The following is a 14,477-nucleotide window of genomic DNA, read 5'->3' as shown; positions in this document are numbered from 1 at the left end:
AACTGTAGACAAGGAGACATTATCAAGAGGCTGGCTGCTACTAGCAGGGAGCAGGCCATGCCCCCTCATCTCAGACTGCATACAAAGAGACATCAGGAGGCTGGCGGCTACTAGCAGCCGGGAGCAGGCCACGCCCACTGTTCTGTGACGTAACATCCCAGAAGAATGGGGTAGCAGTGAAGAGCAGCTTGAGCATCACACTGAATTAAAGGTACTATGAGGGTTACAAACAGCACTATTCATGTCATCTTTATAGTTAATGAAGGCATGGCCATTAGAATAATTTTTTATCTCCCTGGAGCACCCCTTCAAGGCTCTGTACATCGTTTACATTAGGTAACCACCAGAGCATATAAAAGCTAATCAATGGGTTGCAAGGAGACAAAACCCTAATAGTCTGATACGGATGACTTATCCTCAAGACAGGTCATCAATATTGCAGTCTTGGAAAGCCCTCTTTAGGATATGTGCATATGACGTCTTTTAGATGCTGGCAGACGCGCCGAGCTTTTCCTGCAAATTATACTCAGGAAAACGTTAACGTTTTTCCTAAGGCGTCTTCCTGGTGGCGGAAAAAGCCACCATAAGAATGGTCAGGTCACTTATTTTAACCGTTTCACAACTTTGGAAGCTTGAGTTGGTTATAGGAAATTGAAAAGGATGGAACATATGCACAGCAAGTGGTTTGACATTGCTGTGCATTTGTTCATTCTGATTTGCATGTATTTTAGCACTTTTTTAGGCCATTTCCAAATGGAATCTGCTTGAAAAAGACACTGTGTGCACATAGCTTTTATGGTATATTTGCAGCAGTTTATTTTTAGCTATTACCTTTTTCACTTCTTATTTTATGTCTATTTTAGAGCAAGTATTTCTTTTACTCGCCTACTATTCTTCCAGCCTTAATACACGATGTGAGGACAAAACACTTTGTGCAGCGTGTGTGAGGCTGTGTTCACACGATGCGTATTTCATGCGTTTCCGCGGCGTTTTTGCAGTTGCGTAAACGCCGCGGAAACGCATGAAAAACGCATGGTAGAAGGGCAGCAATGTTCCCCAATGGAAATCCGCATGTGCTGTGCCCATGATGCGGATTTTTCCGCAGCGTTAACGCTGCGGTCAAAAATCCGCAGCATGTCAATTAATTTTGCGGAAACGCGGCGATTTCGCCGCCATTGACTTGCATTAGAACGCGCCAATTCCGCAAGACAGCATTTGTACTTGCGTAATTGGTGCGTTCTAATGTGCGGATGGTACCCGGGTGTGGAGGAGAGGAGAGTCTCATCCACACCCAGGTACCATTGAAAAAGCTGTAAAAAGAAGAATAAAATAAAAAATAAATGTATTCTTACCATCTGTCGGCCCGCGCAGCGCTCCCGCTTGGTTCCCGGCACTTGCAGTGAGTTGTAGGACCTGCGGTGACGTCAGAGTCATGTGACGGGTCACGTGACGCTGACGTCGGCAGGTCTTTCAATTCAAAGTTGCCGGCAGCCGGGAGAACGGAGTGAGCAGGACAGCGCGGGCCATCGGAGGTAAGTATATACACTCTCTCGGTTCACACTGTATAAATCCATGCTGTTTGCATGGATTTATACAGTGTGACCTAGTTATCAAGCACTTTCCAGGTGATGCTAACATCGCCTGGAAAGCGCTTGTCAATCTGCATGCGGAAACGCATGTGAATCTGCATGTGGATCCGCATGTATTCTGCAGGAAAAACGCATGCACAATCTGCATGCGTTTTTTCTGCCAGGGAGATGCAGAAATGATGCAGAAATTTTCTGCTTCATTTCTGCATCGTGTGCACATACCCTAACAGTGTGTAATGATGTGTGCAATCGGTTGATAAACTTCCCTGATGTAATAATGATATGCTCTTTTCATCTTACTGCAAGAGCTATTTGATAAACTTAAAAGCTCCATGGGGCTCCAAGCAACCGTACTTAATCTTCTAACCACAACCATCCCCGACACTGTTTTCTGGTAAAAGCTGACCTAATTTCATGTTATTTCTTTCTAAGCAATATGCTCCTAGTTCCAAGCCAAAAACATTTATTTATAGTAAACCTCATCTGCCCTGTGCCTGTCCTTGTTACATCCCATTATTTCTTGTATGTTCTATTTCATAACATGCAAGTATTCATCATACAGACTCCTCAACATTGAAAAACACAAAAGAAGGAAAAGTCATGGAGTTATGGAAATCACAAGATTGTTAGATAGGTTAATAATATGAAAATGATGAATAAATGGAAACATTTTCAAAACATCTTCATTTAATCAGTATTGAACATGAGTGTCACATGCAGAAATACAAGTACTTGCCCCTTGGCTGCTATCAGTGAAGTTATTAATGGTTGTCAGAGGAATGCTCTGCCACTCTGAATGCAAATCATCAAAATCCGCTACTGGCAGCTACCTGTAGACTTGCCGACCAACAATGTACCAGATGTGCTTGATGGAAGACAAGTTTGAAGATGCTGTAGGCCATGGTACCATATTTAAGCATTTTATATACTGTATAAGTATTATTTGTTGTCATTGATTATACCCTTTATTTATCAATATGTTAATTGGTTGTCATCATCGCATTATGATTGTAAGAGAGCTTAAGAGTTAATTAAATATACACGCCTCAGAAAGCAGATCATGTGAAGCTCAAGTTGGGCAAGAATGCTATCCTGTGAATATAATAAATATGGTTTGTTGTGAAGCCTTGTGATAGTGGTGTCTCTGTTACGGCATGCTTTTGGTGTCACTTTCATAGAATAGTGTGAGAAAGTGATAAACCATATGACACTGAAAAATTGGCTCTCGCCGTTTCATATGAATAGCCTGCATGTGCTGTGTTGAACACCACAGGCCTTTAGGAACATTGAGCAGTAAGTTGACACCCACTCAAACCGGCATGGGTATATTACACACTTGGGATTCAGCATGCTATAGTGCTTGCTGAAAATTTGCCTTCAAGAAATATATAATATAATTGAACGGTTTTGAGGAGAAGATTCTGCTAACATGTAGCCTCAAAAAAACAACAAAATTGTATTAAGGCTGTGTGCCCACGATGCGTTTTTTAAGCATTTCCGCATCGGCAAAAACGCTGCAGAAACGCTTAAAAAACGCTTGGTAGAAGGTCTGCCATGTTCCCCAATGATAATCCGCATGTGCACATGCTGCGGAAATTTTCGCTGCGGATTATCATTGCGGAAAAAACGCAGCACTACCAATTATTTTGCGGAAGCGCTGCGTTTTCGCCGCCATTGACTTTCATTGGAATGCATGCATTCCGATTCACTAGATAAGGACATGCGGAATCCATGCGTTCAATGTGCGGATGGTACCCAGGTCTAGAGAAGAGGAGACTCTCCTCCGGACCTGGGTACCATAGAAACTGTGAAAAAAATAATAAAATAAAAAATAAAGATTATATTTACCTTCTGATGGCCCCCGCTGCACTCGTCCTTTCATGCCGGCAAATCGCGATTGACTGAAGGACCTGCGCTGACGTCATAGTCATGTGACGGGTCACGCGACGCTGACGTCGGCAGGTCCTTCAGTGTACCGCTGCCGCCAAGCCAGGAAGCAGCGAAGCAAGACACCGGGGGCCATCAGAAGGTAAGTATAGATTTGTTTTTTTATTTTTTACCATTCTTTCGGTCACAGTATATAAATCCATGCAGTTTGCATGGATTTATATAGTGTGACCAAGTTGACAAGCACTTTCCAAGTGATGCTAAAATCGCTTGGAAAGCGCTTGTCAACCCGCATGCGGAAATGCAAGTGAAGAACGCTTAATATCCGCATGTCCCTGGCAGGAAAACACATGTACAATCCGCATGTACAATGCATGCATGCGTTTTTTTCTGCCAGGGAGATGCAGAAACGCTCAGGAAAAAATCCTGAGCATTTCTGCACCGTGGGCACATAGCCTAATAATGACTAAAGGCGAACACAGCACACAAATATCCAAGGTGTGAACGTACACAGGACAGTAGTGGACCACCTTATACCCGTACAGAGTGATCAATAAGGTTCAAACTTGGAGTTATATCTGTATCACTGCAACTGACCAACTCTCTTTATAATCATCACTCTTCTCCCTCTTAATTGTATTACATAAACTGAAGGTTTAGGCAACGTCCAACATAATATATATTACAAATAGCTTCAGTGTCCTGAGATAATAAAAGTGACAAAAGTGCATAAAGTGATGAAGTGCATACATAAAAGCAAAACAGACAAGTCTCCCACTAGTCTCTATAAACAGAGACTAAGTATAGCATAGATAAATCCAGGCCCTGTATTCAACACGCCTATCCACTGATTCCTGCCTGGAAGCGGAGGTTGACACCATAGTTAAAGCTGGCGATATGGTGCCCCCGCTCCACTGCGGCTCTCCCTCACTTGCCCTAGATAGCCCTAACACTATACCGTTTGTTGCATCACAATCCAGTGAAACCAATAACAAATACAGTATATAAACATCTATCTTAATTTCATCTGATTTCATCTAAGATAAGTCTTCCAGTGAATACTATATCACTGTTATATTGCTATGTTTATATACTGTATTTGTTATTGGTTGCATTGGCTATACAAATGACTATAACAGAGCAACATGCTAATTGTTCGCAGCTCTTTATAGAGAGGAGTCCTAAGCAGATACATGAAGAGGGGCTTTTTTCTGGGACCAGGGCTGTGGAGTCGGTAAGCCAAACCTCCGACTCCTCAATTTCCATGACACCAACTCTCTCATACATGGCTCATGTTTAAGTGATAAACTTACTGTAGCACAGATTCATCTCAGCTAAAAGTCTAGGACAGATATTTATAGGACCAAGGTTACTTACCGGTAGCCGGTTTTTCCAGAACCCATGACAGCACACCTGAGAGAGAGTATCTGCCCTTCAAGGACAGGAAACAATCTGAAATAAAAGGGCGGCACCTCTCCCCCGCTTCAGTTGGTTACAGAGGATTGAGAGGACCTCCATAAAAAAAAAAAGAGTTATATACAAAATCCAACACCACATCAAATAACACCCAACAAACGTGCACACTCATATGGTGAGAAAGAAGGGGGCCAATATACGGGTGCTGTCATGGGTTCTGGAAAAACCAGCTACCGGTAAGTAACCTTGGTGTTTTCCCTTCACCCATGACAGCACACCTGAGAGAATTTTGCAGAAAGAAACACCTTAGGGAGGGACCACCGCTTGCAGCACCCTTCTACCAAATGTTAAGTCAGATAGGCAGGATAGATCCAAACGGTAGTGTTTGAAAAAGGTAGATGGTGATGACCATGCAGCGGCCTTACAGATCTGATCTATCGATACCTCTGCCTTCTCTGCCAGGAGGTAGCCACGGCTCGGGTGGAGTGAGCCTTGATGCCGTCAGGGACCGGGGTGTTACTAGTCGTGTAGTCTAAGCAAATGGCCTCCCTAATCCATCTGGCTATAGTTGCTTTTGTCACCCCATAACCCTTCCTACTCTACTGGAAGGCTATGAACAGGGATTGGCTACGTCTCCACCTGCTAGTTACTTTTATGTATTGTAATAGAGCCCTTCTAACGTTAAGGTTATGAAACTTTTGTTCCCCTGGGGTCTTCAGGTTGTTACAAAAGGAGGGCAGAACAATTTCCTGAGATCTATGAAACTTGAGCGTAACCTTAGGAAGGTAGGCTGGATCAGGCCTCAATACTATTCTATCCTCAAATATTTGTGTATATGGAGGGTTTATGGATAGGGCCTGCAAATCACTTACTCTACGGGCCGATGTTAAAGCTACCAAAATAATTGTTTTGAGAGTTATGTATTTTGCAGACAACTCCTGAACTGGTTCAAAGGGTTCCATTGTTAGTGCGTCAAGTACTAAATTCAGGTTCCATGGAGGAACTTTGGGTATTGAGACTGGCCTAGATCTACCACAAGATTTAATGAACCTTGTAATCCATTTATTGGCTGCGAGGTTATGGTTATACAGCGCACCTAAGGCAGAAACCTGGATCTTAAGTGTACTGGTAGCCAGACCTAACTCAAACCCTTTCTGTAAGAACTCCAGGATAGAATTAATTGGAGGTTTTTGGCTTAAAGGCTTTCCTAGGAAATCTAAAAATTTTCTTCATGTTTTACCATAGATTTTGGTGGTTATGGGCTTTCTACTTCTTAATAGAGTAGACACTAAACCTGATGAAAAACCTTTGCCCCTCAATATTGCCCTCTCAAATTCCACGCTGTTAGGTGGAAACCGTTCAGTGGAATATTGGTCCCTGAGCTAGAAGGTCCGGGGTCTCTGGTAGGATCCATGGGTCTGATCGTGACATCATCCTCAAAAGGGAGAACCATAGTCTCTTGGGCCAGAAGGGGGGCTATGAGAATCACTCTCGCTTGATCCTTCCTGATCTTCCTCACTACCAGAGGTATCATAGCTATTGGAGGGAAGGCATAGGCCAACTTGAAGCTCCAAGGAATCTGGAGAGCATCTATTGCCAATGGGTTTCCCCTTGGGTCTAGTGAGCAGAACTTCTCCACTTTCCTGTTGTTTTTATCAGCGAACAAATCTATCTCTGGTAGACCCCACAGCTGTACTATCTGATGGAATATACTGGGATTCAGGGCCCATTCACCTTGTCTCAACTTGTTGCGGCTTAGCAAGTCTGCGCTCGTGTTTTCTATGCCTCGTATATGTAGCGCCGTAAGGGATAAAAGATTTTGCTCCGCTATTTGAAAAAGCCTGCCTACTGCTTCCAGAACAGAATAAGATCTTGTTCCCCCATGGTGGTTTATGTAGGCCACTGTGGTTCTCTTGTCCGACATAATCCGAACATGACGACCCTGGAGTAAAGGGAGGAAGCCTTCTAAAGCATTCCTTACTGCCCATAGCTCTTTTAGATTTGACGACCCCTTTTTCTCTAGGAATGACCAAGAGCCTTGAATTATGTGATTTTCCAGGTGTGTGCCCCACCCTGAGTTGCTTGCAACTGTCGTGAAGATGTTTTGTACTGGTGTGTCCCACTGGACCCCTAAAGATAAATTTGACCTGTCTGTCCACCACAAGAGGGCGTTCCTGGTTCGCAAGGAGAGATGTACCTTTCCTTCTAAATACCCTTTAAACAATCTTTGTGCTGACAAGATTTCCCACTGAAGGTTTCTTGTGTGAAATTGGGCCAACTTGATTGCCGGAATGCATGATGTTAGAGTACCTAGCAGGGACATGGCCTTCCTTAAGGACATGTCTGGGGTGTATATGGCTGCTGAGACCAAATTTGTGACTTTGTCTATTTTGCTGTCGGGTAGAAGACAAGTCTGACACTCAGAGTTTAGAGTAAACCCCAGAAAGGCCTGGACCCTTGCGGGTTCTAGCCTTGATTTTTGGGTATTGACCATCCAGCCTAAGTTCTGCAACACAGCCATGACTTGATTCAGTTGTGAAATACAGTGGCTCTCTGAATTCCCCACTATAAGGAAGTCGTCCAGATATGGTATTATGACTGTATTTTGAATGCGAAGGAAGGCTGTCACCTCGGCTATCAGCTTTGTGAATACCCTTGGAGCAATTGACAACCCGAAGGGAAGAGCTTGGAACTGGAAATGTCTGCAACTCCCTTGGCTGTAAAGAGCAACCCTTAGATACGTTTGATGATCTGGGTGAATTGGGATGTGATAAAACGCGTCTTTGAGATCTATCACTGCCATAAAGCAATTGTGGAAAAGAAGCTTTATTGTTGAATTTATCGATTCCATTTTGAATGTATGGTTGTCTACAAAACGGTTGAGGCCTTTTAGATTTATAATAGTTCTGAATGAATCGTCCGTTTTTTTTATTAGAAAGAGAGGGGAATAAAATCCCCTTCCTTTTTGACTGACCGGAACTTCGCATAGAACTCGTTTGTTCAACAGGCTCAAGATCTCTGATTCTAGGGCCAGCTGTTCGTGTGGGGATTTTCTTACCGGAGTTATCACAAACGACTGGCATGGCTCCTGAAGGGATTGAATCTTTAGTCCATCTCTCACTATGTTGAGGACCCAGGGACTGGAGGAAATGTTTTCCCAGGCCTGAACAAATTGAGAAAGTCTCCCTCCAACTTGTAGCCTCATTGTGGAGGTTTTTTGGAGGTGGCAGAGGGACCTCCGAACATATATCCAGACTCTTTCTTGTTCTTGAAATCGCACTTTCTTTTTTCTCCCAGGGGGCGACCTCTACTAAATTTCCCCTTCCGAAAATAGGTCTTCCTGGCGTCCGCCAAAAACCCAGGGAACCTTCCCCTTTTTTGTTGCTCGGTTTCTCAAGGACATTGTCCAATCTTTTTCCAAAGAGAAATTGACCGTCAAAGGGGATAGAACACAATCTAGATTTTGATTGTAAGTCCCCAGGGCATCCCTTGAGCCACAGAGCTTGTTTAGCCACGTTTGATAGACCAGCCGACCTAGCTGCCAGTTTTACTGAGTCAGCAGAGGTATCTGCTAAGAAGGCAGCTGGACCATGTAATAGGGGGAGGTTGGCTAGAATTTTTTCCCTTGAGGGGGATCTTCCAACTGCTGTAACCATATCATAAGGGAACGAGCGGTACATGTTCCTGCAATGGCTGGCTTTAGACCTCCTGCTGCGGATTCCCAAGTATGCTTTAAAAAGGTATCCGCCTTTTTGTCTAAGGGGTCTCTAAGTATCCCTGAGTCTTCAAGAGGGAGTGCCGATCTTTTTGATGATCTAGACACCGCAGCGTCAATTTTTGCCACCTTATCCCAGTTTTCAGAGTCCTTTAGGTCAAAGGGATACTTCCTCTTTGAGGATGAAGGCAAGCCTCCTACTTGCTCAGGCTTCCTCCATTCTCTATTGATAAGTGTCTGGACCTTAGCGTTCACCGGGAAGGTGAGTTTTTTCTTTTCTTCTAACCCTGCAAACATGATGTCTTCTAGGGACTTAACAGATTTATCTTCCTTTAACCCCATAGTGGTTTTGACAGCCTTTACCAATTTATCTGTGTCTTCTATAGGGAAGCATGGTCTCCCCCCTCTATCACTGTCTGAAGAGGATGAGGATGAGGCCCCACTACGACACTGTCCATCCGATAACAAAGGAGTCAGAGTCAGAAGAAGGATCAGATATGATTTTTCTTCTTTTCCTCAAAATTGTTTTAAGGGAACCCTCTACCTCCGATCTGATGACAGACCTGAGGCTAGCTGCAAAATCCGGGGTACCCTCACAAACAGTTTTCTGAAAGCAGTCCGAGCAGTTCTCCTTCTGCTAGGATATCGCTAACGGGCATTTGCATATCGCACATTCCCTCTTCCGCTTCTTGGCGGTAACTTTCCTTGGTTCCTCCTGGTGATTTAAACACACAATAGGAGTCCCAATAGCTAATATATCTAGTGACATTCACGAAGATCACTCACCCCGCCACTGCGGATACCGGAATTGAAGACTGTTTCAGGATACGCGTCGCATCCCTCCTGGAGACCGTGGAGTCCTGAGAATCTTTACCCTTCTGACTGGGATGACTGCTGCTCCTTCCGCTTGACCCTATAGATCGGCGAGCAGACTGAGGAGGTGGTGATGAAGGTGGTAGCGACTGCGGCCGTGGCAGACATTATGTCGGGACTTTGAGCAGCGTTCTGACCCCAGGTGCTCCTTTAAATAGGGAGATGGGCGGGGTCAGCCACCTCCAGGTCCCTGCGGTCTCCTTCCGGTGATTAGCCCCCTTCCCCCTGGCCGCCGTTTCCGTAGCTGCCGCCAGCATTTTACCATGCCGGCTGGCATTATACAGGGCGCCGCCATCTTTCTCCCGGCGCCGCCCCCGACGTCATCGAGGCACGCCCTACTTAGCGTGCCCCGCGCCATGACGTCAGAGGCACATGACCACGGTCACTTCCGGTCACATGGGCGGCAGGGGGAGGGCGGCGCGGCGGTGTAAAGAAGCCCAGGACCTCCACATCGCCTGTGCCCGCACGTGCAACAGGTCCCCGTGGAACCTGCGGATGGCGCTACCAGCACCTGAAGGCCGGCGCCACGGACAAGAGCCCACTCTTCCAGGGCCGGGACAGGCCTGGGTAAGAATCTTCAGCATGACAGCCGCCTGATACTTCATGAGGATTCCCATCAAGGACAGAAAATCAACTGAAGCGAGGGAGAGGTGCCGCCCTTTTATTTCAGATGGTTTCCTGTCCTCGAAGGGAAGATCCTCTCTCTCAGGTGTGCTGTCATGGATGAAGGGAAAATATTCCCCAGAAACTGCATTGAACTACTGTACCCAATTTATTATATATCTTATGAGTTGGACCTGGTCCATTTTATACCGACTCCACGACTCCGAATCCACAGCCCTGTCTGGGAGACATCCTAAGTCGATATTAGCCCCCACTATAGGATCAGTACACAGCTTACTAGGAGCATATAAGAACAGAGCAAGAGGAGCCTTTAACGCTGAATATCTCTCCAATAATCTCATACTTGGATATAAAATCACAAGAGACCACAAAGCCAAATGGGCACTGCAGATCTGATGATTATAAGAATAAAGTGATGCATGGCAGACGTTTTCATAATTACTCATGCACCCACCGGTCACATCATAGACAATCATCATCACTAATAAAGCAGGGTATAGTAACTCACAACACTGTAAAGCCAACTTTGTTTTATTACTTCAGCTCCATGGGAATCAACGTACACTCAATGATACAATGCAATGAGGAGATAAGAATGACTCCGAATATATTCACATTAAATAGAGCTGGGATAAATATATTAAAGCACTAATAAGCAATGTAATCATTTCAGAAAATGTCACAGACACACAGTGGAAATCAGAGCATGCTGCACAATACCAATTTTCACCTAGCAATGCATATATTTTTCAGTATCATGCCATGAGTTTGTTGCAGATTTGTGAGCATGACAGTTCTTGTGGTTTCTGTTATTCACTTCAGTGGATGTACGTACACATGCATGGACATTTCATTGAGGGCTGGGACCAGAGAACACTATTTCTCAGGATCCCAGCTGCTTGTGTGTACTGTGATACAATTATAACCCCACAGAGCGCAGTATACCGTAACTCACCGCTCTTGTCTCATAGAGTATGAGCTTCTGAATACCACTGATGATGGGAGCAGCAAGAGGCATTGTGATGACAGGAATGTTCCACGGTTATCTGAAATGCAAAACAAATATTACAAGTGAGATTAGCATGGCGGTAATAGGAGAAACATTCAGAAATGAGAACAGGAGACATTATAATGCTACATAATACTGCAACTAAAATGAAGACTACCACCCAAGTAGGACTGAGCATTTATCCTTAATAACTAACAATTTGTTTTCACTGGAAAACCCCTTAAATTGATGTCCATGTTTGGCTCCAGTGCTGAGTCGCTGGTATGGAAGACCTAATAGAGCATATGGACAGTGGTTGCCTTTAAGGTTTACATCATCATGTTTACATGTAAGTTAGCAGAAGAGAATATGTTTTATATGTTGTATAAGTCTATGATATTAAAGTCATATCTACAGTGTAAAGACCTTTTTACAAAAATCTTTCTGTTCCAAATAATTGCCTCATGTAAATAGGCCCAGCAATCAGTCAACTGAGGTCCATTTGCTTGTTTATCAGATGGTTGAATATTTTATGCGTGGTTAGGGTTTCTGGGTAATGGGGAGCCAGTGAAGGGATTGACAGAGAGGAGAGAATAGTGGGGAATAGCGGGGGGACAGGTGGATTAGTCGGTCAGCAGAGTTTAGGATAGATTGGAGGGGTGCGAGAGTGTTGGAAGGGAGGCCACAGAGCAGGAGGTTGCAGTAGTCAAGGCGGGAGATGATAAGGGCGTGCACTAGTGTTTTTACAGATTCGATGTTGAGGAATGTGCGGATCTGGGAGATATTTTTGAGTTGGAGTCGGCATGAAGTGATTTTTTATAATGTAATACAGGAAGTGGAAAGAGCTTGGATATGTGGTTTGAACTGAAGGAGAGATCAGAGTCCAGGGTTACCCCAAGGCAGCGAGCTTACGGAACTGGGCAGAGTGAATAGCCATTGACTATGATGGATAGGTCAGATGGGGGGGTTGAGTGAGACGGTGGAAAGATGATGAATTCAGTTCTATCCATGTTAAGTTTTAGAAATCTAGCAGAGAAGAAGGATGAAATAGCAGACAGACATTATGGGATTCTGGTTAGTAAGGAGGTGATATCAGGTCCAAAGAGGTAGATCTGTGTGTCATCAGCATAGAGGTGATACTGAAAGCCATGAGCAGTCACAGTCTAAAGGTGTAGATGGAGAAGAGGAGGGGTCCTAGGACTGAACTTTGGGGGACACCGACAGATAGGGGGCGAGATGAGAAGATGGTGTGTGAGTGGGAGATGCTGAATGTCCGGTCTGTTAGGTATGAAGAGATCCAAGATAAGGCCAAGTCTGTAATGCTGAGAGATGAGAGAGTCTGTAGTAAGAGGGAATGGTCCACTGTGTCAAAGGCAGATGACAGGTTCAGGAGGAGGAGGAGGAGGAGGAGGAGGAGGAGGAGGAGGAGGAGGAGGAGGAGGAGGACAGAGTAGTGTCGCTTGGATTTGGCTGTTAGTAGGTTATTGATGACTTTAGTCAGGGCAGTTACAGTGGAATGATGAGGTCGGAAGCCAGATTATAAGCGGTCGAAGAGGGAGCAGGAGAGGTGGGTGGACAGAATACCCTCAAATTAAACCTGAGAGTCTGCAATTTAAGCCCATATTGATTATATAACTGTATTTTGAATATGTTTTGGTAAAACATGACAAAACTTGTGTCAGGCTATGTGCCCACGATGCAGAAATGCTCAGGATTTTTTCCTGAGCGTTTCTGCATCTCACTGGCAGAAAAAAACGCATGCGGATTGTACATGCGTTTTCCTGCCAGGGACATGCGGAAATGGAGCGTTATTTACTGACATTTCCGCATGCGGATTGACAAGCACTTTCCAAGCGATTAGCATCACTTGGAAAGTGCTTGTGACAACTAGGTCACACTATATAAATCCATGCAAACTGCATGGATTTATATAGTGCGACCCGAGAGAGTGGTTAAAAATAAAAAAATAAATGTATACTTACCCTCCGATGGCCCGCGCTGTCCTGCTCACTCCGTTCTCCCTTGCTGGCAGCGTTGGATTGAAAGACCTGCTGACGTCAGCGTCGCGTGACCAGTCACATGACTCTGACGTCAGCGCAGGTCCTTCAATCCACTACAAAGTTCCGGGAAGCAAGCAGGAGCGGTGCGCGGGCCGCCGGAAGGTAAATATACATTTATTTTTTATTTTATTCCTTTTTTACAGATTTTTTTATGGTACCTGAGTGTGGATGAGACTCTCCTCTCCTCTACACCCAGGTACCATCCGCACATTAGAAAGCGCCAATTACGCAAGTACAGATGCAGTCTTGCGGAATTGGTGCGTTTTAATGCAAGTCAATGGTGGCGAAAACGCAGCGCTTCCGCAAAATAATTGGTAGTGCTGCGTTTTTTTCCGCAATGATAATCCGCAGCGGAAATTTCCGCAGCATGTGCACAGCACATGCGGATTATCATTGGGGAACATTGCTGCCCTTCTACCATGCGTTTTTAATGCGTTTCCGCAGCTGCAAAAACGCTGCAGAAACGCATCGTGGGCACACAGCCTCACTGTCCTAATATTTCTGGACCTAACTGCATATAGATAGCTAATAATATAGGATTCACCATTCACAATAGATGATGTCACAGTTCCCCCCTCCCTTCACAATGACCTTTTCACACGGTCATTAGATGTATCAATACAAAACATAAGACCTGACTCAGTGTATTGCCGCTAATGTACATGTGGCTTTCCTGAAAGGACAGGAAGTATAAGAACAGAATAGCCCAAGTGGCCAGTAAAAATTGTAAGGTTTTTTTTTTTTTTTTTAATACAGTTTGCATTATGAAAAATATGTATAAAAAAATTTCAGACATGACAGCTACGACCTATGACAAATGTTAAACTGAATGGGTCCAGAATAATGAACTAAAACAAACTGTACTCACTCTCCAGACAAGCGGTATAAGGCTGGGGTCCCACTATCGTATGGCATCCGATGCGAGAGCATCGCATGCGATATGTTGATGACATTCGTTGTATCACACGCACCCATAGGCTTATATGGGTGTGTGCAATCCGAATCCAGCATGCAATTGCAGCATGCTGGGATTTTTTTTTCAGCCCTATCGCAATCCGATTGGAGTTAGGAAAAAAAACGCCACTGAGCACACCATCATAGGATTACATTGGTCCGAATGCAATCTGATTTTTTTATCGGTCCAATTTAATCGCAAGTGAGAGTGATCCCTTACTCTGCATTTGGTATGATCGCCTGGTAATAAGTGGTCCAAAGTCAAACTAAATTTCATTCAAAATCCCTATTTATTGCTGTAATCTAAGCTATTTTCTAATATATTTGCATTAAAAATTTCCTACCGTTCCCTAACTGCTCAGTCTAACTAC

General features: G+C 44.4%; 1 protein-coding gene across 4 annotated transcripts in view; it reads right to left on the bottom strand.

Annotated features, from left to right (window-relative positions):
* FIG4 (FIG4 phosphoinositide 5-phosphatase) overlaps positions 1-14,477 on the bottom strand; it is a 506,946-nt gene that overhangs the window by 467,628 nt on the left and 24,841 nt on the right. For all 4 annotated transcript variants that reach the window (XM_073675847.1, XM_073675844.1, XM_073675845.1 and 1 more), the window contains one exon: positions 11,060-11,150. In XM_073675847.1, coding sequence (XP_073531948.1) covers positions 11,060-11,122 — 63 coding nt within the window. In that variant the 5' untranslated portion in view covers positions 11,123-11,150. The remainder of the gene's footprint in view (positions 1-11,059; positions 11,151-14,477) is intronic.

The sequence above is a fragment of the Phyllobates terribilis genome, unplaced genomic scaffold (genome assembly GCF_046119375.1).
Source record: "Phyllobates terribilis strain yellow unplaced genomic scaffold, ASM4611937v1 Scaffold_3__8_contigs__length_932513732, whole genome shotgun sequence".
NCBI lineage: Eukaryota > Metazoa > Chordata > Amphibia > Anura > Dendrobatidae > Phyllobates > Phyllobates terribilis.
This window is presented reverse-complemented; position numbering and strand designations above follow the sequence as displayed.